Genomic DNA, 24,763 nt, shown 5'->3' with positions numbered 1-24,763 from the left:
AAATCCCACAGTGGGAGGAAACCCTAAAGAGTGGGGTTTAGAACATTCAGTGACCAGGACTGGCATGTTTAGGGCAGAAGGGAACCCATTTCTTTTTCCCTCTTGTTTGTAAACAAGGGGAGAGGCAGTGAGGTCTCCAAGAAAGCCCTGTCTCTGGCCTCAGTTTCCATAGAAAGCAGTCCCAGGGACAGGAGCTGTAAGGGGCCTCTGAGCTCGGGAGGACAGCCTCATTCTGAGAAAGTGCCCAGCCAGCTGACTCAGCTGAACTGAATCAAGGCATATTAAGCAGCAAATCTCTTGGGGCACTATTTAAACCTGACCTTGGTCTGGGTCCAATGCCAGGATCATAAGTATTGATAAAGCTCTTATCCACTCGACACTGCACTAGCCCCAATGTCCCTTCCCCCCACAGATATTTCATACAGAAATAAAGACAAACAGGCATAACACACCAGACTTTTCTGGCTAAGGAATAGGATATCTTTGGGGCTGAATGAAATCTTGGTTGCATCATGGTGCGGGAACCCCTGTCCATCCTCCACAGATTCCTTATCACTGGATTTTCTTGCCATATGCAAAACCAGGCACCACGTGACTTCTTAGACTCTCTGGGTCGAGATATGTTGGGACTCAAGATGTGAATAATAATCTCAAAACCAGTCAAATGTATAGTTATCCAGCTCTCAAAATACTTGGGCCTGCATCAATAGCTGCTAATTTTGCAAGATGTAATGGGAACACTGGAAAGAAAAGGTGGTTCTGCTGGCGTAAGAAATGCTGACCAAGCAAAGGTGGCAACAGTGAAACTTCTTGGGCCACATTCCCAATCTAGGGGATTTTTACATTGGGAGTCAGTTCTTGCACTTGTGTTTTCTACTATAAGAAGGATCAAAACTCTGGTTGCATCAAAGAGCTAAGCTCTGTCAAGTGACCACCTTAGAAAACCAGAGGGATCGATGGATGTGAAACAGAGAGGAAAAGCTACATCTTTGAGTGGGGGACTGAGCTCCCTACATGTCTGCATTTGGGGACCTATGCCTAGGGTCCTCCTCTCCCCACAGCAGGATGTCCTCACCTAACCCCATGGTGGCTACATACCAGTCTGGGCCTGATGCTGACAGCGGTTCCCAGTCCTTCCTGGAGGACAAATGCATCTGTACTGGTTGACTCCTTCTACACATGTACCACCATTTTGACAAGGCTGGCTGGAGCATTCACTGATACCTAGGAAGATAAATAATTTTCAAATATAAGGATGTGAGTTCTAGGTCTAAAGCAAATACAATAAAAAACTGATGAAGGGTTAACTTCCTTTACATTGTAGGATAACTCCCACTTTCTACCTGACCCCATCCACTCTTTCCACCCTCTCCACCCGCAAGAGCTGCCAGGGGGCTGATGGGGCTGATATGCAGCCCTATTGCATCTCCACTCAGCAGGCCCTGCACCCAGGCACACACTGCCCACCTGGGGCTCTGCATGCAGGAGCTGGCCTATGACCTGGCCATACCCCACCCACAGGCACCATTTTCTAATTTGCAAAGGTGCAGTGTAGACAGCTGTAGCCAGACAGAAGTGGCTACCTGTGGGCATCTGCCCACATTGCCTTTGAGTCAGGCCCTGCAACCCACAAACCTGCTCCATCAGCCAGCACCTGGGAGAAACACTTTTAAACAGGAACAAAATTCAGTGCAGTTATAAAGGGGAGGCATGGCCCACTGGAATGTCCAGGGTTGGGGAAAATGAATTCTCCAAATTCCCAACCAGAAGCCCTACTGTGCTTGACCAGGTAAGAGTTTTTTGACATTTCCTTAACATTGGTAAAGGGAGATGTTCCTTGCTCATCTACACGACATTTCTGTGGAAAAGGTCTTTGTAGAGAGAGATTGTTATTTTAAAAAGCTCAGTAGACTTTTTTTCTCTGAGTGGTAGGCTTACAGGTGATTTTTCTTTGCTAGTTTATAATTTTTTGTATTCTTCCCTTTTCCCATAATAATCATGTATACATTTTTTTTAATTAAAAAAAATGATTCTTTTAAAACCTAGAGGTCACATGTTAGCTGGGCATGGTGGTGTGTGCCTGTAATCCCAGCTACTTGGGAGTCTGAGGTAGGAGAATCGCTTGAACCCGGGAGGCGGAGGTTGCAGTGAGCCGAGATCGCGCCACTGCACTCCAGCCTGGGTGACAGAATGAGACTCCGTCTCAAAAACAAAAAACCAACCAACCAAACAAACAAAAAAAACCCCATAGGCCACATGTGCTTGTTATGAATTCCCTAAGCCCAGTTTTAGTGCACAGAAATAGGCCATTTCCATCAGAGAGAGGCTTGTCAGTTCACTGACTTGACCACATTATCTTCGGAAAGAAAACTGAAAACACCTCCTTGTTGGCATAAAAGCAGCCTTTCCTGTGTGTCTATCAAGAGGAAGAAACAGGTGCTTTGCTCCTAATGAGAACGACAGACTTGTTTTGGGTGGAATGGGAGGGACTTAGGCTTCCCTTAAGCCTCCTGGAGATTGGGATGTCATTAGACTCTTAAACAGTTTCTATTTGTTGCAAAAAGACAGACTGCCCGAATGCTGCTCATCCCTAGAGAAGGAGCCATTTCAGTTTCTCAGTAACCTCAGCCTGGTTGCACTGTCCCTCATACATTCTGTTTGCAGATGACCGGTTTCCAGGAATGTGTCTGAAATGACTGTACGCAAATGCTTGGGGTTGCTTAGAGCTTGGGGTTACTGTTTCTATCCATTGTCCAGCTCCATAGTTGCCCACCAGCGTAGTCTGGAAGTGGGCAGATCACTAGGCCGTGAAGTTGTGGGCAGAGAGCCAGAAAATGTGAACACCAGTATCTTGTAGCTTGGCCCCAGTAGGGCCAGTGCCGTGGTCTCTCCTTTGCTGCCTGCCAAAAGAAGGCATTGAGCCTGATCTGTACCTGAACAATGTGGATGGGGGTTGGGGATCATCGGTGCAGCAGAGAAACGCACAGCTGTCCCAGGACGGTACACTCTGTCTCCCTCTCTGGATCCACCCAGTGTATTCATTTCTAGATAGGCTGCATTCAGACTCTCTTTATCTGTTATCTTGATATGCAATCAGAGGCATCCAATGGCCTGATGTCCAGCCCGGCACCCACTCTGTGTCCTGACTGAAGTACAGTTGTCATCACACTGTATGTCCCAGGCTGTGGCATTCAGTCAAGTGCATGGCAGGGGCTGGCAAGCCAAAGCCCAGATGATAATTCTGCTTTCATCTGCTGTTTCGTGAAGATGAAACTTCACGTAAGTAAGTTTCATCTTACTGTTTTCATGAAGCCTAGCTAAGGATTTTATATGCATGACCGAACTTTTTTCTTTTATTTCTAATTCCTTCCTGACTTTTTTCTTTTATTTCTAATTCCTTCCTGGGTTCTATCAACTCATTTCCTGTTTTTCATTTTTCCAATCACCTCATTTTTGAGTGTTTTCTCATTTTTATCTAAACTGTTCTTTCCTTGCTTTTATCTTTTAAACATTTCTTTCAGCTTGTGATACTCTAGGTTATAGTTTTTTATCTGTTTTATGGGCATGTCTTTCCGGCATTTCTTTATTGTCTATAGAAATTTTACTCTTTTTTTATAATATCCTCTAAGGAATTTGTCAAGAATCCTTTTCATTACTCATAATTAAGTGAAATGTTTTCCCATATAGCTTTGCTAACTTCATGACTCTGAAATTCTCACTTCACTTCTGTTGTTTTTCCGACGTGAGCAAACACAGGGCCTCACACTTTCTCAGCTCTGCCTCCTTTGCACTTTTGTCTGGATGACCATCTCTTTCATTTGCACCTATTTTCCTTGTTGTGCACAGTTTGGACTCTCCTCCCGTTAAAGTCTCCTTAATATTAAGGCTTTTCCTGGAAAATTTTGGAGGTTCCTGTGGGGCAGGCTGTTCCAGCCACTGAAACTTCCTATTGAAAAGATGAACTTACAGCCAGGTGTGGTGGCTCACACCTGTAATCCCAGCACTTTGGGAGGTTGAGGCGGGTGGATCACTTGAGGCCAGGAGTTCAAGACCAGCCTGGCCAACATGGCAAAACCTTGTCTTTATTAAAAATACAAAAAATTAGCCGGGCATGGTGGTGGGCACCTGTAGTTCCAGCTACTTGGGAGGCTGAGGCAGGAGAATCGCTTGAACCCAGGAGGCAGAGGTTGCATGAGCCGAGATCGCGCCACTACTCTCCAGTCTGGGCAACAGAGTGAGACTCTGTCTCAAAAAAAAAAAAAAAAAGAAAGAAAAAGAAAAGGTGAATTCCATACCTGAGAAAACTGACCCAGAAAGGCTGGCACTGAGACAGATCCTAATCAAATGACTGAATTTTAAAGAAAAAAATATATTTTGGGGGCATTCAGGCAAAAAGACAAATATAATAGCACAACAGCATCAGTTTAAAACAGAAGACACAGAGTGACATAAGATACTCAAGAAAAATGTGAGATAGGTGTTTTATATCCAATGGAACTAACAACCAGTAAAAAAGCTGCACACTTTTTGAAAGTGGGAAAACTCAGGAAATTGCTCTAACTAAACAGACATCAGAATAAGGATGGTAGTGACACTCGCTGAGGCAGAAGAGACGTTATCAACCAATTCTAAGTTATAAAACTGATTTTGACCCTGATTCAAACAAAGTGTTAAAAAAGTGTGAGACAATTGGGGGAATTTTTACTCTAATAGATATTGACGATGTTAAGGAATTTGCTGTGTTAATCACTGGATTTTAGGTACATAAGTTCATTCTACTATTCTCTGTAGTTTGGTGTGTTTGAAACTTTCCATAGTGAAAAAATCTTTTAAGATGCTTAATGGCCGGGTGCGATGGCTAGCGCCTGTAATCCTAGCACTTTGGGAGGCCGAGGCAGGCGGATCATGAGGTCAGGAGATCGAGACCATACTGGCTAACACGGTGAAACCCTGTCTTTACTAAAAATACAAAAAAATTAGCTGGGCGTGGTGGCGGGCACCTGTAGTCCCAGCTACTCGGGAGGCTGAGGCAGGAGAATGGCGTGAACCCAGGAGGTGGAGCTTGCAGTGAGCCGAGATTGTGCCATTTAATAAAGCCTAGAATAGCCCTTAGGAGGAAGTGCTTCCTAATCATAAAGAGTTACATTTAGAAAGAAGAGGTGATGAAAGATTGCTCACGTTAATATCTACACACAGATGATACTGAATATGTGGGACTTGGATGTATGTGTATGTGCTTAGATAAAAGACTAGAAGGAAATTCATCTTTTTTTCATTAATTTAATCATTTGGTAAATCAGCCAGCCAGTCAGTTACTCAGTAACTATTTATTGAGTGTCTACTATATATTTGAAAGGCAGCTCTTTCTACTCAAATCTTTTTTTTAAAGGTCTCGGGGGAAAGGCCTCATGATACAGAAGGGGAGATGGACTGAAGCTCTGCTCCCTTCTCACTGCAAAATGCCCTTCCAAAACTCCATCCAGCACCACTGGCCCTGCTTTCCACAGCCTCCCCGAAGTCTGCCTCTCCCGGCCCTTCCTGTCTCCTTTCGCCCTCCTCCTTCTCCATTTGACTTCTCAATGCCCTGCAGGTCTCTGCCTGAGTCACGTTTCTGTCTCCACCCTCTCCTTGCAGGTCCTCCTACCACTGCCCATGGATTTCAGTACTATCTTATGCAAATAACTCCCAGCTGGGTACCTCCAACCCTTCTGCTGCCTTGAGCTCCAGACGATGTCTACCCATCTAGGGTGGAATGAATGGATCTCCACTAGGGTGTCTGTCGCACAGCCATTTTAACGTAATATGTCCAAAATGGAATTCTGATCAATGACCCACACACCAGCTGTTTAAAAACAAACCACATCCATCGCTCAGTCTTCATTATCTCTGTAAATGACACCCGGCACACCATCATCCAAGCCTGAGCCTGGGAGCCTTGATTTCTCCTCCTGGCTCACAGCCCACATGGGATGGCAGCAAATTCCATCAGTTCTGTCTCTAAAAATACCTAGAATCTCCGCTGCCACAATCTCTCCCCTGGACTTCTGCAATGGCCATCTATGTGTTTTCCCAGCTTCCATTCTTGTCATCTCCAATGCATTCTCTATGCAGCAGCGACACTTGTCTTAACCCTGTTTATTGGGCTTAGAACTAAAATCCCACCACCTGTACGGCCCATGACTACAGTGCTGGCCTGCGTGTCTCTCCACCTCACCTGGCTCACTCTCAGCTCATAAAATCTCCAGCAACAAGGTTCTACAATTTCGTTTTTCATTTCTTCAATTGTGCCAAATTCTTCCCTTCCCTGGGGGTCTTTGCTCATTCTCCTTCCTTTTCTTTTCTTTTTTTTTTTTTTTTTTTTCACTTTCGAGACAGGGTCTCACTCTGTCACCCAGGCTGGAGTGCAGTAGCATGATATCGACTCACTGCAATCTCTGCCTCCTGGGTTCAAGTGATTCTCCCAGCTCAGCCTCCAGAGTAGCTGGGATTACAGGCGCATGCTACCATGCCCGGCTAATTTTTGTATTTTTAGTACAGATGAGGTTTTGCCAAGTTGGCCAGGCTGGTCTCAAACTCCTGACCTCAAGTGATCCACTCACCTTTTCTTTTTCTTTTCTTTTCTTTCCTGTTTTTTTTGTTTTGTTTTGTTTTTTTAGAGATGGAGTTTTGCTCTTGTCACCCAGGCTGGAGTGCAATGGTGCGATCTCAGCTCACCGCAATCTCCGCCTCCTGGGTTCAAGCGATTCTTCTGCCTCAGCCTCCCAAGTAGCTGAGATTACAGGCGCCTGCCACCACGCCCAGCTAACTTTTTACCTTTTTATTAGAGACGGGGTTTCACCATGTTGGCCAGGCTGGTCTCAAACTCCTGACCTCAAGTGATCCGTCCACCTCGGCCTCCCAAAGTGCTGGGATTACAGGCATGAACCACCGCGCCTGGCCCCTTCTTCCTTTTCTTAAAACAGTGTCTGCCCTGTGCTGCCCAACTACCTGCTCTTTGCCTGGCTAGATCCCATTCCTCCTTTCATCTCAGTGTCATTGTCCCCTGCTTAGAGGCCCTCAACTGCTCCTTGCCTCGTGCTGTTTACTCTGTCCCTTGTTAGGTCATGTGTGGCCCTCACCACAAACGTCAGCTCGCTTCCCTTAGTGTGTGGCTGCCTGCTTTGCTTTGCCTCCCCTCTTAGCCTGTGCACCCCAGAGGCCAGGGTCGTGTCTGTGGGATTTGACATTGAGTCCCTGGCATCTGGCACCAGCTTTGTGAATGGCTGGTGCTCAGTAAAAATTGGCTGAATAAAAGAATGAAGGTTAAAAATAAAGGGTGGGGACGACTGACAAAGATTCCTTTCCACCAGCATGATGATAAGTGACAACGGTATTTATATCTCTCAAATTCGTTTCTTTGGTTACCCACGTTGTCAAAGGCACAAGATCTTCAGCTGTGGTTACCAATTCAGAAAGCTTTACATCTTAAAAACATGGCCTTCAGAGAAAGGAGGAGGAAAAAAGGAAAATAAAGGAGAAAAGGAGAAAGCAAAGTGGCTGCTTTCCACTCTGGAGTTCTGGAGTCCACCTATGCCTGCTGTTTTTTTGTTTTGTTTTGTTTGTTTTTGTTTGTTTGTTTTTCTCCCGAGACGGAGTCTTGCTGTGTCACCCAGGCTGGAGCGCAGTGGTGTGATTTCAGCTCACTGCAACTTCTGCCTCCCAGGTTCAAGCAATTCTCCCTGCCTCAGCCTCCTGAGTAGCTGGGATTACAGGTGCCCACCACCACGCCTAGCTAATTTTTGTATTTTTTAGTAGAGATGGGGTTTCGCCATGTTGGCCAGGCTGGTCTTGAACTCCTGACCTCAGGTGATCTGCTGCCCTGGCCTCACAAAGTGCTGGGATTACAGGCGTGAGCCACCGCTCCTGGCCTGCCTGCTGTTTTTTAATGGCGTAATTGTGTACACACAATTTCCTTCCCTGCCAAGTTGGGTTCATCACTGTCTTTCCAAGCAGCTGACTAGAGTTGGAGTGAGGGACAATTATGACAGCACTGCCAAATTTGTCACTGGCACTGATATTTTGGGCCTTGAAATGAATTCTCTGTAATTAAGAAGATTATGCCCCACCCCGACTCTCTGGTCATAACACATGGCGACCACACGACTGGTGGTTTGGAACATGCAGTGGGTGTGCTCAGTGGTTGCTGGTAAGTTTCTAGGTTTGGTCACTAGATTGTTGAGTTCCAGCCTGTGTCCCGTCCACACCCTTAATACTGTCACAGTTGGTCATCAAACAGCAGTCAGGAGCACTATTTCTCCCTCCTGGCAAGTTTGGCTGACACCGCTTTGAGGCTCTTGCTGGAGACAACAACCATGAATCACATCAATTCCTGCTGAGAACAGAAGTGTCGGTGCAGGCACAGTCTACTCACTTAGGAGGGGCCGTGGCCAGCAGCTGCTGGAGCAGCTTGGTTGTGACACATGAGTATTTTTGTTCAATCACCACCATGGGGTCAATGCCCAGGCCCCATCTATGCTTCAAGAGAAGAAAAATCTCCATCTAAGATCTCATCCTGGGCTGGCCATCACCTTGTTCCCTGAGTTAGTCCTTCCCAAGTTTTTGATAGCACATGCTGCCCGAGTAAGCATCCCGAAGGTGGGCTGCATCATGCAGCTCTTTGGTGTGGAAGTCAGGGTAGAAGGAAAAAGGGCTATGCAGGAGGCTATGGGGAGATGAGAGACGAGCACAAGGTGCATCTGGAATGAGCTGGTACGTCCAAGGGCAAGACTCGGGAGGATACCACGTTGGACCACAGGAAAGGTCAGTAGGCTTGCTGGACGCCTGGCAGGTGGGACCGTCTGCTCTGCACCATGGTCCTCCAGGCAAAGTCTGCCCTCCACATCTCAAGAAAGGGAAGTCTGCCCAGCAGGGCTGTGGGCTCTGATCTTTGTAAGAGTTGGCTTGGCCTTCCCAAAACATTAGGGCAAGTAGCAGTGAACATAACATAACATAACATAACATAACATAACATAACATAACATAACATAACATAACATAACATAACATAACTTAAATAACATAACATAACATGGTCTTTCCTGGACAGAGATGACACACATACATCTGTCTACTGTTTTGCCTGTGGCTGGCAGTCATTCTGACTGGTTTGGGCCCAAAATGCATTAGCACTTCAAAATTTTCAATATATTTTCTGCTTCTGGCAATAGCAAGAACGAACCAAGTGGTGCTTCTCAAAATTTAGTTAACAGCAGTATTCTTAGGGAACATATTAAAAATGCAGATGTTTTGGGTCTCATCTGTAAAAGTTCCGACTGGATAGGTCTTTTGAGACCTCAGAATCTATCTTTCATGAGCTTCCTGGGTGACTCTGGAGCACCTGAATGTTTGAGATCATGGCACAAGTTAGGACGTGGCAGGACCCTCTTTTCCATTGAGGGGGTCCTGCTGCAGCGAGGCAGGTGCAAATGCATAACTAAAGCACCCAAGGTCAAGAAGGAAGCTCGTGGACACACCCAGGATCCTCTAGGAAGGTATTCTTGGCCAGCCACTAGGATGGAGATGTACTGTGGGGAGCGCTTTGGGTCTCCACCTTTGTCAAGTAACCACGTGTTCCTTTGCTTGAGTCACTTCTCAACGACTATGTTCCTGGGCCTCCAGTGTTTTGTATCTATCTCCCTAAAAAGGCATTCTTTCTGCTATCTTCTCTGATGAACTCATCTTTTCATTTTAATCACATGATGTGCATTGTAGTATGTCGCCATTGAGGACAGAATATTTGGATAATATCTGAGCAAGCAAGAAAAAACAGCACACACATAAGTAAGATGTGCTTTCACTTGCAGCACCGCTTGGGGGCGCGTGGGCAGGTGCAGCCCTTCTGCTGAGTGGCAGGCAGTGCTCAGTTCAAAGCGAGCCTGAAGCCAGTAGGCCCCCTCCAGCCACAGATACACAGCCCAGAGACAAAGTAGGGCGATAAGAAGGCCTTGTCAACATTGTTTGTGGTGGCCGGGAGTTGACTGCAATCAGGTGCCCACGGCACGGGGTGGACAGATCAGATGTGGGGGTGCACCCCAGAGAGGACGAGGCAGCTATCAGAGGCACTGGAGCAGACTGCACGTGGCAATGCAAATGGGTCCTGAAAGTGCTGAGTAGACCGAGAAGGAAACCAACCAGGGTCTGTAACTCAATCTGTAAGTTAAAAATACTGACACCCAAAGCAATAAAAATGAAATATCTGTGTGTACCCATCTCCCCCGCCATGGCTTATCACCCAGGAGGTGCTTAACCTGGCTTGAGATCTTTCAGAGTCAAGTAAGTAAATACCAGATATTGGCATTTCCCCTGTTTTGTTCGCATGTTACATGACTTGTACTTCCTGACTGGTTCCTAGGTGGGTCTGAGAGCCGGTCATCAACCTTTGAACCATCATCACTCTTTCCAGGGGTCAGGAAAGAGAAGCCTAAATTGTAAATGTGATTCTGGTTTCCCTGAGCTTCTCACGGCAATCCATACTCATCTTTAGGGATGGCATACTTTCTGGAGTTCCTCTATGTTTTCAAGTAATTTAAGCATCCAAAGTCCTCTCTTGGCCAGGTGTGGTGGATCACACCTGTAATCCCAGCACTTTGGGAGGCCGAGGCAGGCAGATAACTTGAAGCCAGGAGTTGGAGACCAGTCTGGCCAACATGGTGAAATCCCTTTTCTACTAAAAATACAAAAGTTAGCTGAACGTGGTTGTGGGCACCTGTAGTCCCAGCTACTCAGGAGGCTGAGGCAGGAGAATCGCTGGAACCCGGGAGGCAGAGGTTGCAGTGAGCTGAGATTATGCCACTGCACTCCAGACTGGGCAACGGAGCGAGACTCTGTCTCAAACAAAAACAAAAACAAAAACAAAGTCCTCTCTCTACTCTGCTCTTTGCAATCTTCTTGTTTATATAATGTCCGTGTTTCTCCTTCAACTCTTTGGCTAGAATCATGGACATTCTGCCTCAGCAGATGTCCCACGAACCTTGCTCTGAAAATGACTGGTGACTGGTAGCCAAGATTTTTTTGACCATGGGTTTTTGAAAAGCCAACAGATTTTTTGTGCCAAGGCTAATTTTCCTCTATATCAAAAAAGTGCTGTTTTTAAACCTAGCACAGAGAGAAGCCTTCTCATGCCTCCCCCACACAGTGGACTCTCCTGGAGCCTGTTGATACCAAGTCCCAATGCAGACAGAAAGGACACCTGAGGAGTTTCCTCAGCCCCAGAGGTTACCAGCAGCCTCACAGACAGACTGCAGGCCCAGAACGGAGCAGCCATAGCAGCATCATCCTGCAGTACCTTCCTCTGGTCCCTTTCCCCAACCCATGAGCAGCTTCTTGCCCTCACATTGATAAGAACAAGTCACTGGTGTCCAGAGCAGAGAGTGGTGTGAAGGAGCACAGACTGTGGGGTCAGAGTGTCCAGGTGTGAAGCATCTTAACTGTGCCCCCCACCCCCTAGCTGTGTAACCTTAGGCAAGTTCTTTAACCTCTGTGTGCCTCAATTTCCCCATATGCAAAACAAGACTAAATTATTGTGAAGATATAGCGAGCTCATACAGATAGAGACCAGCGCCAACCCGGCATGGAGGTGAGTGATCAGGCACATTGGCTGCTGTTCTGTGGTTGAGGAATGATTAAAGAACCAAGCAGAAAATGTTCCAAGCAATGACCCTTTCTATGCAAGAAACCCTTGCTATGCTGTGATGGGTCCAGCGCAGTGGGATGGGAAGGAGAGACGATACCTCTACAGTGGGGCTGCTCCCCTGTCCAGGTGCCATTGGGAAGACACACCACGCTGCTGGGCCCGACCAGCCGGAACCCAGGGTTGCAGGTAAAATGGACTTCGTGATCCACTAAGTACTTGCTTCCAAACTTTCTGCCGTCTGCGGGGGTGTTCAGAGCCGGGCAGGAAACTGTAAGGAGAGATGGAAGGATTACGAGCTCCTCATCCTGGACCACAGCCCTTAGACATTACTGAATTACAGGACTCCCCATCTTGAAGTGCCCTCTGTTGCATGCCTGCTGCAGGCTGTGCACTGTGCTGGTCATTCTGCATGCTGCGTCTCATCAAGTCCTCAAAGCTCTCTTGGGGATGGGTGGTACGATGCCTGCTTAGCAAAAGGTGATGAGACTGGGGCTCAGAGACACTAAGTGCTGTGTGCAAGGCCTTGAAGAATGGGAGGCCCACCCTGCAATGATCCGCCTCATCACTGCCACCTACTCACTCTGATTTTCTGGAGCTCCAACCCCACTGGGTTTCTTTAGGTCTCCTGAACAAGCCGGGCTCAGCCCCAGCTCCAGGCCTGGGATTTTGCTCTTCTCTCTGCCTGGAATGTTCTTTCCTCAGAGCTTCCACAACTGGCTCCTTCTCACTCTCCAGGTCTCCACTCATATGCCACCAGCTCCCCGCATGTTCCCTGGCCACCGTGCCTAACCCAGACCTCCCCAGACACTCTTCCCCAGGCGCTCACTCTGCTGTCTTCTCAGTATCTGTAACCATCCGAACTTTCTTATTGACTTGCCTCTTTCTAGATATGTTGTCAGTCCTCTCCATCAGAATGCATCTGGCCTATGTTCCTGTGTATCCCCAGCACCAGCCCACTGCCTGGCACATAGTGAATACTGGATAAATCATAAATCATTCTTGAACAAATGAATGAATGGAGCCTTATTTATTGCATCTTTACTATGTGCCAGGCACTATATTAGGGACTTGGGCTATATCCATGAACAAAATAGACAAAACCCAACCCTCAGGAAGCCCACCATCTAGCAGGGGAGATAATAAGCAATGGCGAAGTGTGGGGCCATGTAGAAAATGAAAGCAGGGAATGATGCTGGAGATGCCGGAGAGAGGGCATCATTTTGAATACAGTGGTCAGGGCAGGCCTCACCAGAACGAGTTGAAGGTGAAGGCACAGCCAGACAGATGTCTGGGGAGGGCAGAGGGACAGCTGGTCAAACATCCTGAGGTGGGGATGTGCCTGGCAGGTCTGAGGAATGTCAAGGAGGCAACAGGACTGGAATAGAGTGGACGAGGTGGAAAGTAGTTAGACATGAGTCAGGCAACAGGATCAAGACAGCTCAGAGTTACACGGGGCATTGGAAAGAAAACAAAAAGGCCATGCAACTTGTTCTCCGTGTGAGACCGGGCCCCTGGAGGTTTGAGCCCAGGCAGGAAGCAGCCTGACTCTCAGCAGCACTCCTGCTGCGGTTTGATTGTGAAGTGCCCGTACAAGAGGAAGGGGAGGGAAGCTCAGGCCAGGGTAGTAGCTGAGCATGAGGGACATGGTTCGAATCCTGGCTGCTCTGCGAAGATTTCCCGAAGGACTGATGTGGTTGGAGAGAGACGGGGTGAAGCTAGCCTGTTCCTCTTCTTTTTGCAACAGAGCATCACGCATGGGCGACGAGTGAATGCCCAAAGTTAGGATGGCTTGGATTTGGATTCAGTTTAGATGGAAATTCAGAGCCACTTCTAAAATGCATTTAAGGTAAATTCCAAGTGTCATTTGCCATGTTCGTATTTTAAACAGGCACAAACAGAACTGTTGCTTCAACTGTGCAGGTCAAAGCAAGTGACAGAGTCACTGAGCATCCCCCATGAGGATGCACTGATCAGGGGTGTCCTGGACCAGAGGCCACTAAGGAGCGTGATGGGCCTCCCTGTCCAGGAGTGCAGCTGGCAGGATGGTGTAGCCCTGCCCAAAATCCCACCTGGGCCGGACACAACCTGGGGTTCTTTGAGGAGCAGCCGTGGCAGCCTGAGCTGGGGTGGAGGGAGGTGCTGGACCCTCCGAGGATGCTCAGTGGCCTTTGGTGATTGGGGAATATCTGCCCATTGCTGCATCGCCTTCCTTGAGTAAAGCTCCAAGTTGGCCCCCAGTGGTAATAACCTTGTGAGTAGCAAGCGAGTGAGAGCTCACGTCCCAGGACTCGGCTGCTCCCGGGGTTCTGCCTCAGCCTCTGAAATAAATTACTTTATAGTTCTTTTTTTTTACATCTAGTACTTTATTGCGTTAAAGAGTTTTAAAATGCATTGGGGGAAAATAGTAGGGTCTCTTTGGGGATGAAAAATCTTTAAAAACCTCGACAAAAGAAAACTACCTGCAACTCACAAATACACCATACCTGAATAGATTGAACAGTATCTGGCACTTAATGGATGCTTAATAAATGTGAATGGAGTGGATTAATGGATACAAATTAATTAAAAATCAATTTGTAGTCACATCCCAAACGGGAGCTGAAGGCCCTTCTCTAGTGACAGAAGGAGAACGTGTCCTTTGGTTGATTCTGTTGGCGAGAAGCACATCCTACTGAGTGTGCAGAGCCACAGCGAAGCTCCCTGCGCCTTCTGAGGTGAAGTTAGCATGTAAGGAGTGAGACCCACAGTTAAGCAGTCTCAGCAACATGGGGACATGAATCCGCTGAGGCTGCTCTGGATGAACCCTGAAGCTGATGGGTTGTGATGATGCACCCAGGAAACAGGAGGGAGGTACTTCATATGGAAGCCAGAGAGGAAGACCAAGAATTCTCCAGAACTGGAAATTATTCTTCCTGACTCCCAGCAAATTCCCTTAAAAAAAAAAAAAAAGGCAAAACAGGCCTGGCACAGGAGCACCTGCCTGTAATCCCAGCACTTTGGGAAGCTGAGGCTGGAGGATCACTTGAGCCTGGGAGTTCAAGATCAGCTTGGGCAACATAGTGAGACCCCATCTTTACAAAATTTTCAAAATCAGGTGCAGTGGTGTGCACCTGTAGTCCTAGCTACCTAGGAGGCTGAGGTGAGAGGATCTCTTGAGCCTGGGAGGCTGCAGTGAACTAGGATCACTCCACTGCTCTCCAGCCTGGGTGACAGAGCTAGACCTTGTCTCTCTTTTAAAAAGCAATAAGGTAGTTTTCCCACTATGTGCCATTTGATCTGGGCAGGTGTCTGGCTTTCCTCCAGGTGCCGGCCCAACCCCCACCACACCCTGAAAAGGGATCCTGACAGCTGCCTGTACTCTGCAGGGCTGTCACAGGATCAGCCTCTGCACGCATAAAGTACCCAGCACGGGGTCCCCCACACACTTAGAAATACAATACATGATGGCGATTTTTTAAAAAGAGAATTTGGCACTTTAAAAAATGTTGTACATTTCAGAGATGAAAGCCCCTGAATCTTGGGAAGGAGGATGAATAATGTAATAATAACTGCCTTTCTATCTGTCTAGCGGGCAGGGCCCTCTCACATGGGCAGGGGAATTATATAACATTCCCTGTGGGCTCCACTGAAACTCCCAGGGACCGCAGGCAGCTCTGACCCCATGAAAACAAGGAAGGCTTTGTGGAGTCAGGCCTTGAGCAGGAAAAAAAAAATCACTAGATCAGGGACCTCTGACCGCTAACTTACTTGTCTTGGCCTCAGTTTCCCCATCTGAGGCAGGAAGGAAAGACACCCTGCCTGCCCCGTGGAGTTGGGGTGTGTGGAGCCCCAGTGAGGGCTTGGGCCTCACAGTGCCTTGGAAAGTGTGAGGCTTGGCTGGTGGTTATTTCTGCAGCTGTGGAGCCAAGGAAAACAGGAACGGACTCAGTGCCGTTGAGAGCTGGATTTGCCACCATCATCTCCGAGAAGGTAGGAAATCCAACGCCTTCCCCAGGAAACTTCAACTCACTCAACAAAGACAGCCCTTGATAAATGTGTCTGCAGTGAGTAAATGATGTCAGATATTCCACAGGCTCCTGACTTTGAATGAACATGATGACTGGCCCCTGCCCCCCAGCACCCTAAGACACCGGAGGAAAACCAGCCGCCCATCTCTGGGTCTTGACGGTGTGAAAGCTGTTATAGGGCAAGCATGAAAAAGTGCCCTTGTGTCTGTCAGAGTCCTGCCCTCATGGGAGGGAGTCTGGGGTGTCGGCTGTAACCTCATCAGACAAGTGGAACTTGTCCTCAGCAGCCCTTCCCTCCCAACCGTCCTGGTACTAACGGGGACTCCCTGGAGGGTGCACTTTCACGCCTGAAGCACTGGAGCCAACCTTGGTCATGGACTGGAACCAGTGTATTGCATTGGCGCGGGCTGGGTGTGTGTGTGTGTGCGTGTGTGTGTGTGCGCGTGTGTGCGTGCGCATGTGCGTGTGTGTGCGTGTGTGCGTGTGCGCGTCTGCGTGTGTGTGCGTGTGTGTGCGCGTGCGTGTGTGTGCGCGCACGCACAGAGGGTGTGGATGAATGCAGTGCTTTCCACTCAACTCTGCTATGAACTTAAAACTGCTCTAAAAAATTATATTAAAGTAAAATCAAAAATGAAAACAAAACCAAAACTGGATCCAACTTGTGGATGGGGAAGGGAAAAGCAGTGCGTGATCTAAAAGTGGCGCCTTGCAACAGTTTGGTCAGTATGAAGACATGACAGTTGTTAAGGCCAGAATGAAAAGGCTTAAGAAGAAAAGGGGTGACATTCAGGCTGAGGGAGAAGAAAGAGGGCAACTGCCTTTCTAATGTGCTCACCCCACCCCCACTGCCACCAACCAGGCTTACAAATGGGCCACAGATTGGCCCAGCGCGGTGGCTCACGCCTGTAATCCCAGCACTTTGGGAGGCTGAGGCGGGCGGATCACGAGGTCAGGAGATCGAGACCATCCTGGGTAACACCGTGAAACCCCGTCTCTACTAAAAATACAAAAAAATTAGCGGGGCGTGGTGGCGGGCGCCTGTAGTTCCAGCTACTCGGGAGGCTGAGGCAGGAGAATGGTGTGGACCCGGGAGGCGGAGCTTGCAGTGAGCCGAGATTGCGCCACTGCACTCCAGCCTGGGCGACGGACAGAGCGAGACTCCATCTCAAATAAATAAATAAATAAATAAATAAATAAATAAATAAATAAATAAATAAAAAAGGGGGGCCACAGTTGGAAGATGGAAGGTGATGGGGGAAGGGTGAGGGGTGACGAGGGGGCCTCCAGCTGGGAGCATCTCGGGGAGAGTGCTTGAGTGCTGCGCTGCCACCCCAGCAGTGCCGACGTGGGGACCCACCTGGAAGGGCATCTGGGGCCACCCTGCTCACAGAGTTCTGCAGCGCGGCCAGCCGGCTCTTCATGTGGCGGATGCCCTCGGCGAAGCGTGTCTCCTGGCCCTTCAGCAGCTGCTGCAGCTGGCGGATGGCCGAGAGGAGCTGCTGTTTGCTGAGACAGTTCTGCGGAGAGAAGACATCGCCACCACCACCCATTGAGACTGACTCAGTCTCACATGCTTGTCTGAGCTTCCGAAATCACCGAAGCCACGGGGTCCAAACCGCGTTTGAAGCTCACTAAACGCAACGTAAAAGTGACCTGCCGCTGGACAGCCCCAAGTACACGTATGGTAGCCCCAGTTCACCCCTTGACAAAAACAAAATGCAGGCAGGACGGATGACTCTAAATGACCGGGTGGATGAACAGTTATTTGAACCCAAAGAGCCTTATAATCACTACGCTGCCACTCTGAGAGATTCTCTCTAATTCTTCACTCTAAGTTAATGCTCTGAAAACCCTGGGCCTTGGCAAACATTTTCTTTCTGTCACTCTTAGACATTTTTAAAAGCAAAGGGCCAATAATACATGTAAAACAGGCAAAACAGGAATGCCCAATGGTTCCTATTCTTTAAAGACATATAACATGGGAAATAAGAAAAAAAAAACTCACTAAAGAGGCATTCAATAAAAGTCAATGTTCAGTTCTGATGATTTTTTTTTTAAGCCATAGAAAGGCAGAAAATGGAGGATCATGCTTATCATGATAAAGGCTACCTAACTTAAAGCAGCATCAAGCATCATACTTTTTGTTTGCTTGTTCAAACAACAGAAACTTATTTCCTCACAGTTCTGGGGCTAGAAGTCCAAGATCAAGGCATCGGCAGTGTTAGTTTCTAGTGATGTCTTCTAGATGGCAGATGGCCACTCTCCATTCTACTTAATGCTAAAATTCTCAAGGTTTCCTGGCCGGGTACGGTGGCTCATGCCTGTAATCCCAGCATTTTGGGTGGTCAAGGTGGGTGGATTGCTTGAGGCCAGAAGTTCGAGACCAGCCTGTGCAATATAGTGAGACCTCATCTTTACAAAAAATTTAAAAATTCAGCCAGGCTCGGTGGTTCACGCCTGTAATCCTAGCACTTTGGGAGGCTGAGCCGAGCGGATCATGTGAGGTCAGAAGTTCGAAACCAGCGTGGCCAACATGGTGAAACCCAGTCTCAACTAAAAATATTTTTAAAATTAGCTGGGCATGGTGGCAGGTGCCTGTAATCCCAGCTACTCAGGAGGCTGAGGCAGGAGAATCGCTTGAACCTGGGAGGCAGAGGTTGCAGTGAGCTGAGATTGCACCACTGCACTCCAGGCTGGGCAACAGAGCAAGACTCTGTCTCAAAATAATAAATAAAATAAAATAATTAAAAACAAAAAAATTAGCCGAGCCCGGTGATGTATGCCTGTAGGGCCAGCTACTTGGAAGGCTGAGGTGGGATGATTGCCTGAGCCTGGGAGGGAGGTTGCAGTGAGCTGCAATCACATCACTGCACTCCAGCCTGGATAACATTGAAACCCTGTCTCAAAAACAACAACAACAACAAAACCAAACTAAATATTTCCAATCTCAACTGCCTTTAAGAACCAGGACAGGCTGGGCGCGGTGTCTCACGCCTGTAATCCCAGCACTTTGGGAGGCCGAGGCAGGCGGATCACAAGGTCAGGAGATCGAGACCATCCTGGCTAACACGGTGAAACCCCATCTCTACTAAAAATACAAAAAATTATCCGGGTGAGGTGGCGGGTGCCTGTAGTCCCAGCTACTCAGGAGGCTGAGGCAGGAGAATGGCGTGAACCCCGGGGGGCAGAGCCTGCAGTGAGCCGAGATCGCGCCACTGCACTCCAACCTGGGCGACAGCGAGACTCCGTCTCAAAAAAAAAAAAAGAACCAAAGAACCAGGACAGGCTGGGTGCGGTGGCTCACGCCTGTAATCCTAGCACTTTGGGATCACTTGCATCCAGGAGTTCAAGACCACCCTGGGCAACAGACTGAGACCCTGTCTCTACAAAAAATAAAAAATTAGCTGGGCATGGTGGTGCGTGCCTGTAGGCAGGAAGATCACTTGAGCCTGGGAGGTTGAGGCTGCAGTGAGTCATGATTGCACCACTGTACTCAGCTTTGGTGACAGAGTGAGACCCTGCCTCAAAAAAATTAATTACCTAATTAAGAAAAAGAGCCAGGACATGAAAAATAGTAAAGGAGGGGTGAATCAAGTGGGGAGGGATGGGACCTCGGCCTTGTGGAGCAAGCAGGTCTCTACTAAGGCCATTCACATTCACATTCACTGGGGGCTGTGTGTTACAACAGCACAGCCTGGACTCTGCTGCCTGCACAGGAGACAGGAGACACATCAAGACGATGATGGTTATCTTTAGGGATAGGCTTATGGATTATGTTTTAATTTAATTTAATTTTTTTTTTAATGAGATAGAGTCTCACTCTATCACCCAGGCTGGAGTGCAATGGCACAATCTCAACTTGCTGCAACCTCCACCTCCCGGGTTCAAGTGATTCTCATGCCTCAGCCTCCCTAGTAGCTGGGATTACAGGTGCCCACCGCCATGCCCCGCTAATTTTTGTATTTTTAGTAGAGGCGGGGCTTCGCCATGTTGCCCAGGCTGGTCTCGAACTCCTGACTTCAGGTGATCTGCCTGCCTTGACCTCCCAAAGCGCTGGGATTACAGGTGTGAGCCACCGCACCCAGTCTTAATTTTATTTTTTCTACTTAATCTTTTTTCTACTGAGTATTGGTTTTATAATTCAAAAAAACTCTCTAAAATACAGTAGAACAGTAAAGTGGCAGGGAGGTGTGTGGCCCCCACAGCCAGGGTGGCTTCCAGCCTCACCAACGAAGCACCACAACCACAACCACCACCACCACCGCGGTGGGAATGGAGCCACTGCCGCTCTCCCAGGGAGGCTGCCAGGCCTCTGTACCGTGGAGATTTCACCAAACAGATGACTCACTGGCCAGACTGAATGGATGCTTTTGACACAGTTGAATCCCCAGTTGCCCCTGGAATTCGTTAATCCCGGGGGCTCCTGGGCCTCCACCATACCCAGGGCCTGACGAGGCACAGCCCCAAACGCAATTGCTCGGAAGAGAAGTTTGGTTTGTTTTCCTTCCTCCTCCCACATTGTGGTCCCTCCCACGCAGGTCCTGGGGCACTCAGGAGCGACCTCCTGCAACCCCGTACCTGCCCAGCACCGTGCAGCCCTCCCACCCAAACCTGATTTCCCACACCCACTTCCCCTTCCTTAAAAAAGGGGGGCTCTGTTTTCATAGATGACTTCATGGTTTATATGTCAATTGCATTTGTGTACTTCAGTCTGCAAAGAGCTTCTTCGCTGTAACAAAGAATAGTTCAGCTACTGGCTGGCAGCAACCCTGTGGAGAAACGGGGCTTGTCTCCATTTCATAGAGAAAGATATGGAGGCTGAAAGTCAAACACCTTCCCCCAAATCATGGGGCTTAGGAGCAGTAGAGCCAGGCCAGGAAGTCTGACTCCCACCCAGCCCCGCCGGCCACCCCAATGGACTGCCTCCTTTGTTCTCACAGGCTCCTGTGTGGTGAATGATCTTATTGATGAATTTGCACTAGGGATTGAAAGGACTGAGCCCAAATGCTCCACAGTAGATTTCTCACTCCCGTGCAAAGTTCAGGTTAGGCACCTGGGCAGTGGGGGCAGGAAGCGTGAAGGGAAGGTGGAGGAGACGTCCTTGCCCACATCCAGCCAGGCGAGCAGCTGCCTCCTGCGCTACGAGCTGGCCACGCCCTGACAGCTGAAAGTGGGTTTGCGGAGCCGCAGCTGCCCCGGGTACATGGAGGGCTCAGTTTTGAAGCTGGGAGAAATCTGTGCCAAAGGCTGTGCTGGGAAGGGCAAGCATACTGCCAGGAACCTGGGGTGATGGCCTGGGGCTCCAGGAAGTAAAGGAAGCAGGGGAGTGTGTGTGGAGGGACAGGGTCTTGTCTTCTACTTGGCCGCTGGGCAGCCAAGTATTTCTAACCCCAGTGCTGCTGGCTCCGGGCACAACTGCCCTCTGCTTCCGGTGGCACTTCCTGCTCCGTGGGCAACAGGCGCCAGCTGCTTTCTCCCCGGTGCTCATTGAGGGTGAGATGTGCCCTGCTTGCCAGTTACCACGGAAAAACCTTAAACATCTTCAAGACCAAGCAAACCAAGGCTGCATCTCCATCCCAGGCGGGGAGGGAGACAGAAAGGCTGCAGGCTGACTTGCCGAGGGAAGGTGAGGAGGCTGTGGCCCATCTCAGCCTCTAACCTCTCTGGAGTGAGGCTGATGAAACAGAGTGTGGTACAAGGAAGCATCTTGCTGCTCTCGGCAAGCAAGCATGCCGGGGTTGGGGCCAGGGAGCCCGAGAAGCAGAGAGTATCCGTGCCTTTGACATGAGGTTTGAGGGTCTGAGCTGCAGCTGCTCCTAACAGGGCAGGTCCTGGATGCCATGCTCATCTGTCACCTGAGTTGGCATAGGCACAGGCATCACCGAGCTCCTTTGCAAAGCTAGATGATGAAGCTGGAATCCTTACATACCAAGACATGCACCCATGAGACCCACATTATGGGGACAAATGAGGTCATGTGAGGGGCCTGAGACCCCAGTGCCCCCTTTTCCCAAGCTGAGAAAGCTTTATCATTTTGCTTGATCATAAAAAGAAAGCATAATCTCTGCAAAACAATTCAAAATACAGAAAAATGCATTCAAACAAAGAACAAGTCCCACAACCAGAGACAACCACTGTTAACTTTTCGTTGGGTTTCAAGTCTTGGGTTAGACACAGGTACTCCCTTGCACAGACGTCACCACGCAGCCCCACAGGATGCAGGCTCTATGTCAGCTCTTTCCCCTCAACACTGGCTGTGGCATCATTTTCATGTTAACGAGCAGAGCAACCGGCCTGTCTCTGAGTCTCAATTCTCATTCCTCAATGCACTCTTTTCAGTCTGGGCAGGGGGCTCCTTGCCCACAGCCACAGTTGTCTGCCATTCCCCTCCCAAACCCACCACCCTCCGCTGCTCTGAGCCATGCATGGAAGCAGGCCATTTCCTTCCATGCACATGTGGCCCTTGCCGAGGTCAGGCCAAGGGTGCTGTGAGGGGCTGTGGGATGGACAGGAAGCCGGCCGGACCCTCAAGGGCTGTCCACCTGCTGCTCAGTGAAGGGCTGGCTTTTGGGTGAGGCTTTCCCATCTCAGGGTTCCAGGTCCCAACTGTGAAAAGCAACCCCAGGCTCTGCACAGCCCTCGAAGCTGACCTCCCACTCTCCAAGGTGGGATTGGGTGAAGGTCAGATCCAGACAGGGCAGCAAGGGGAGGCCCCTGCACCCCAGGAAGGACAGAGCGTGTTCCAGAGGCCGTCCCCTCGAAGCTGAGGAAGCTGCCATGTCTGGGTCCTCACTTTCCCAGGCCTCTTCCAGGGCTCTTGAGGCGCCCCGTTTTAAATCTTTTTCTTAGAGAGATCCCCTCAAATGGTGTAAATTTTCATCCCTTCAAAACCAGTCGTGGCCCAACTTATGTCATTGACAATAAATAATGACGAATAGTTTCCATTTCTTTGAATTAATAACTTCTTTGAAATGGAACTAAGAGGAGACATGCAGTGAAACCTTCCATCTTTGAGTAGAAAAATATCAAGGTTTACCGTTTCTGTTATGAAACTCTTTAAAGGGGTGAGTACTTCATCTAACTTGACACCAATGGCAATGTTTGCAGAGAACCAGTTAGAGAAGGAACAACAGATGTCACCCCATCCAGGTTTTTCCAAGCTGGAGTAGAGGTGGCATGGATGGTTCTGGAAGACGCAGACCAGTGCTGAGAGCTGGGCGAGGGGAGGAGCTGGTTTTAAGGCTCTTGGAAGCAAGAAGGCCCATGGAACGCTCCATCCACCCCTGCCCTTCTCCGGGAATTCTTGTCCATCTCCCCTCCAGCCCCTTCTCGCACAGTGTTTACTCCAGCGGGTCCACGGAAGATTCCTCAGAGATCACGAGGCTCCCTTCCTCTGAGAACCAACTACCACTTGCAGGATGGCTGGGCCTCCAGAGACATTTCGTACCCCCAGACCCTACCTCCTGGTCCAAGGGTGGACACAGCCAAGGATGGGTGTGTGTCCCCCGGCTCACCCGGTCCCCTGCCAGCAGGCCTGACCCCTCCCATCCCATCCAGGCCCCCATGCTGTTTGGGCTCACCCGGAACCTGCTCTGAAGGCAACAGAGGGTATGGAGAAGCTTCAGGGGTATGTACGGAAACATGGGGACTGGTCCCTGGGGCTTCTGTTCTCCCGTAACCTGGCTCGATGGTCTTCCTCACAGTGACAGTCTTGGTACAGTGACACCTTTTGAGAGCCTCTTTGGTGACAATAGAACAACGAGACCTCCGATGGCCATGGATGACCCCTAGACTTGGAGGGGCCGTCTCCCACGCTGGTTTCTCCCAAGCCACAGCTATGCGTCATGTCAGCATTTTGTTAATGGGAACACAGATGTTTTGATGCCTTAGGTCTCTGAAAGGACCGAGCAACTTGCCAAATGTGTGCCTGCTGGCCAAGGCTCGGAGTCTTCAGCGTCTGAGTCATGTCGAATTCGTGAATGTGCTTTCTACAGAACTTATTTTTATTTTTCAACCGAGCCAGAGGCGGGTTATAAATCCTCGACTACTCTTCATGCCAGAGACCTCTGCTCAGCACCCACATATATGAGGAGAGAAAGTGGGTGCTTCTGGAGGAAGTGAGAGAATTTCACTTGGGGAGTTGCCTGAGGCCTTTGGATTAGTCAGAACTCTCCACAGAAACAGAAGCAATAAGAAAGAGATATATATCATATATACACACACATGCATACGTATACATATGTAATATTGTAATATATAACATACTTATTAATATATGGAGAGAGAAAGAGATTTTAAGGGATTGTCACGCAGTTGTGGGGGCTGGCAAGTCCAATTTTAAGGAATTTTAAGGAACTGTCAAGCAGTTATGGGGGCTGGCAAGTCCAACCTCCGCAGGGCAGGAGCAGGCTGGAGACCCAGGGCCAGTTGCAGGTGATGCTGCAGCTCAAGGTCAAAGGCAGAAGGCAGTGTGGAGACCCAACTCCCTCCTCAGGGGACCTCAGTCTTTTGCATGAGGGCCACCCACATTAGGAGGCGAATCTGCTTTTCTCAAAGGCTGCTGATTTAAATGCTAGTCGTATCTAAACAATCGCTTCTCAGCAACATCTGGACTGGTGTTTGAGCAAATATCTGGAAACCACGTCTTAACTAAATTGACACATAAAATTAACCACCCCAGCCCTCCAGCTGGAGCCTCCCTTTGGGGCTCTGCACCCCAGGATGCTCAGGGTACTTTGAGTTTGAACCCTGCTGGCTGCCTGTAATTCTACATTTACACTCCATGCGCATTCCAGTCTGGTTTTTAAAACAGCCACGGGGGCGATGACAAAAACAGCAGGTGCCAAGAGCCGGCACTGCGGCCACACTTCACACAGGAACCCATGACAGCACAGGACGTGGCACCATTACAACACCCACTTGACAGGGGCGGAAGCCGCATAAGTCTCTGAGCCACGGTGGCCTATCCAGGATTTAAAACCCAGTGTGCCTTCTCCAGCCCCTGGTGTGACAAGATGGCTGGACTCACCTTAGAGAAGGGTGCACAGAGAACCTTCGTGAATCCTGCCTCATTCATCCTCTCACT

The 24,763-nt window shown here is 49.0% G+C and overlaps 1 protein-coding gene across 1 annotated transcript in view; it reads right to left on the bottom strand.

The window, feature by feature from the left end:
- The window catches only part of FBLN7 (fibulin 7), a 48,263-nt gene that overhangs the window by 11,236 nt on the left and 12,264 nt on the right, over window positions 1-24,763 (bottom strand). The window contains exons 2-4 of the mRNA XM_019022634.3: window positions 17,036-17,195; window positions 11,769-11,939; window positions 1,099-1,224 (exon numbers count right to left, since the gene is read on the bottom strand). Coding sequence (XP_018878179.1) covers window positions 1,099-1,224; window positions 11,769-11,939; window positions 17,036-17,195 — 457 coding nt within the window. The remainder of the gene's footprint in view (window positions 1-1,098; window positions 1,225-11,768; window positions 11,940-17,035; window positions 17,196-24,763) is intronic.

Source organism: Gorilla gorilla, chromosome 12, assembly GCF_029281585.2.
Source record: "Gorilla gorilla gorilla isolate KB3781 chromosome 12, NHGRI_mGorGor1-v2.1_pri, whole genome shotgun sequence".
NCBI lineage: Eukaryota > Metazoa > Chordata > Mammalia > Primates > Hominidae > Gorilla > Gorilla gorilla.
Note: the sequence above shows the minus strand (reverse complement) of the source record. Positions and strands in the feature narration are given on the sequence as shown.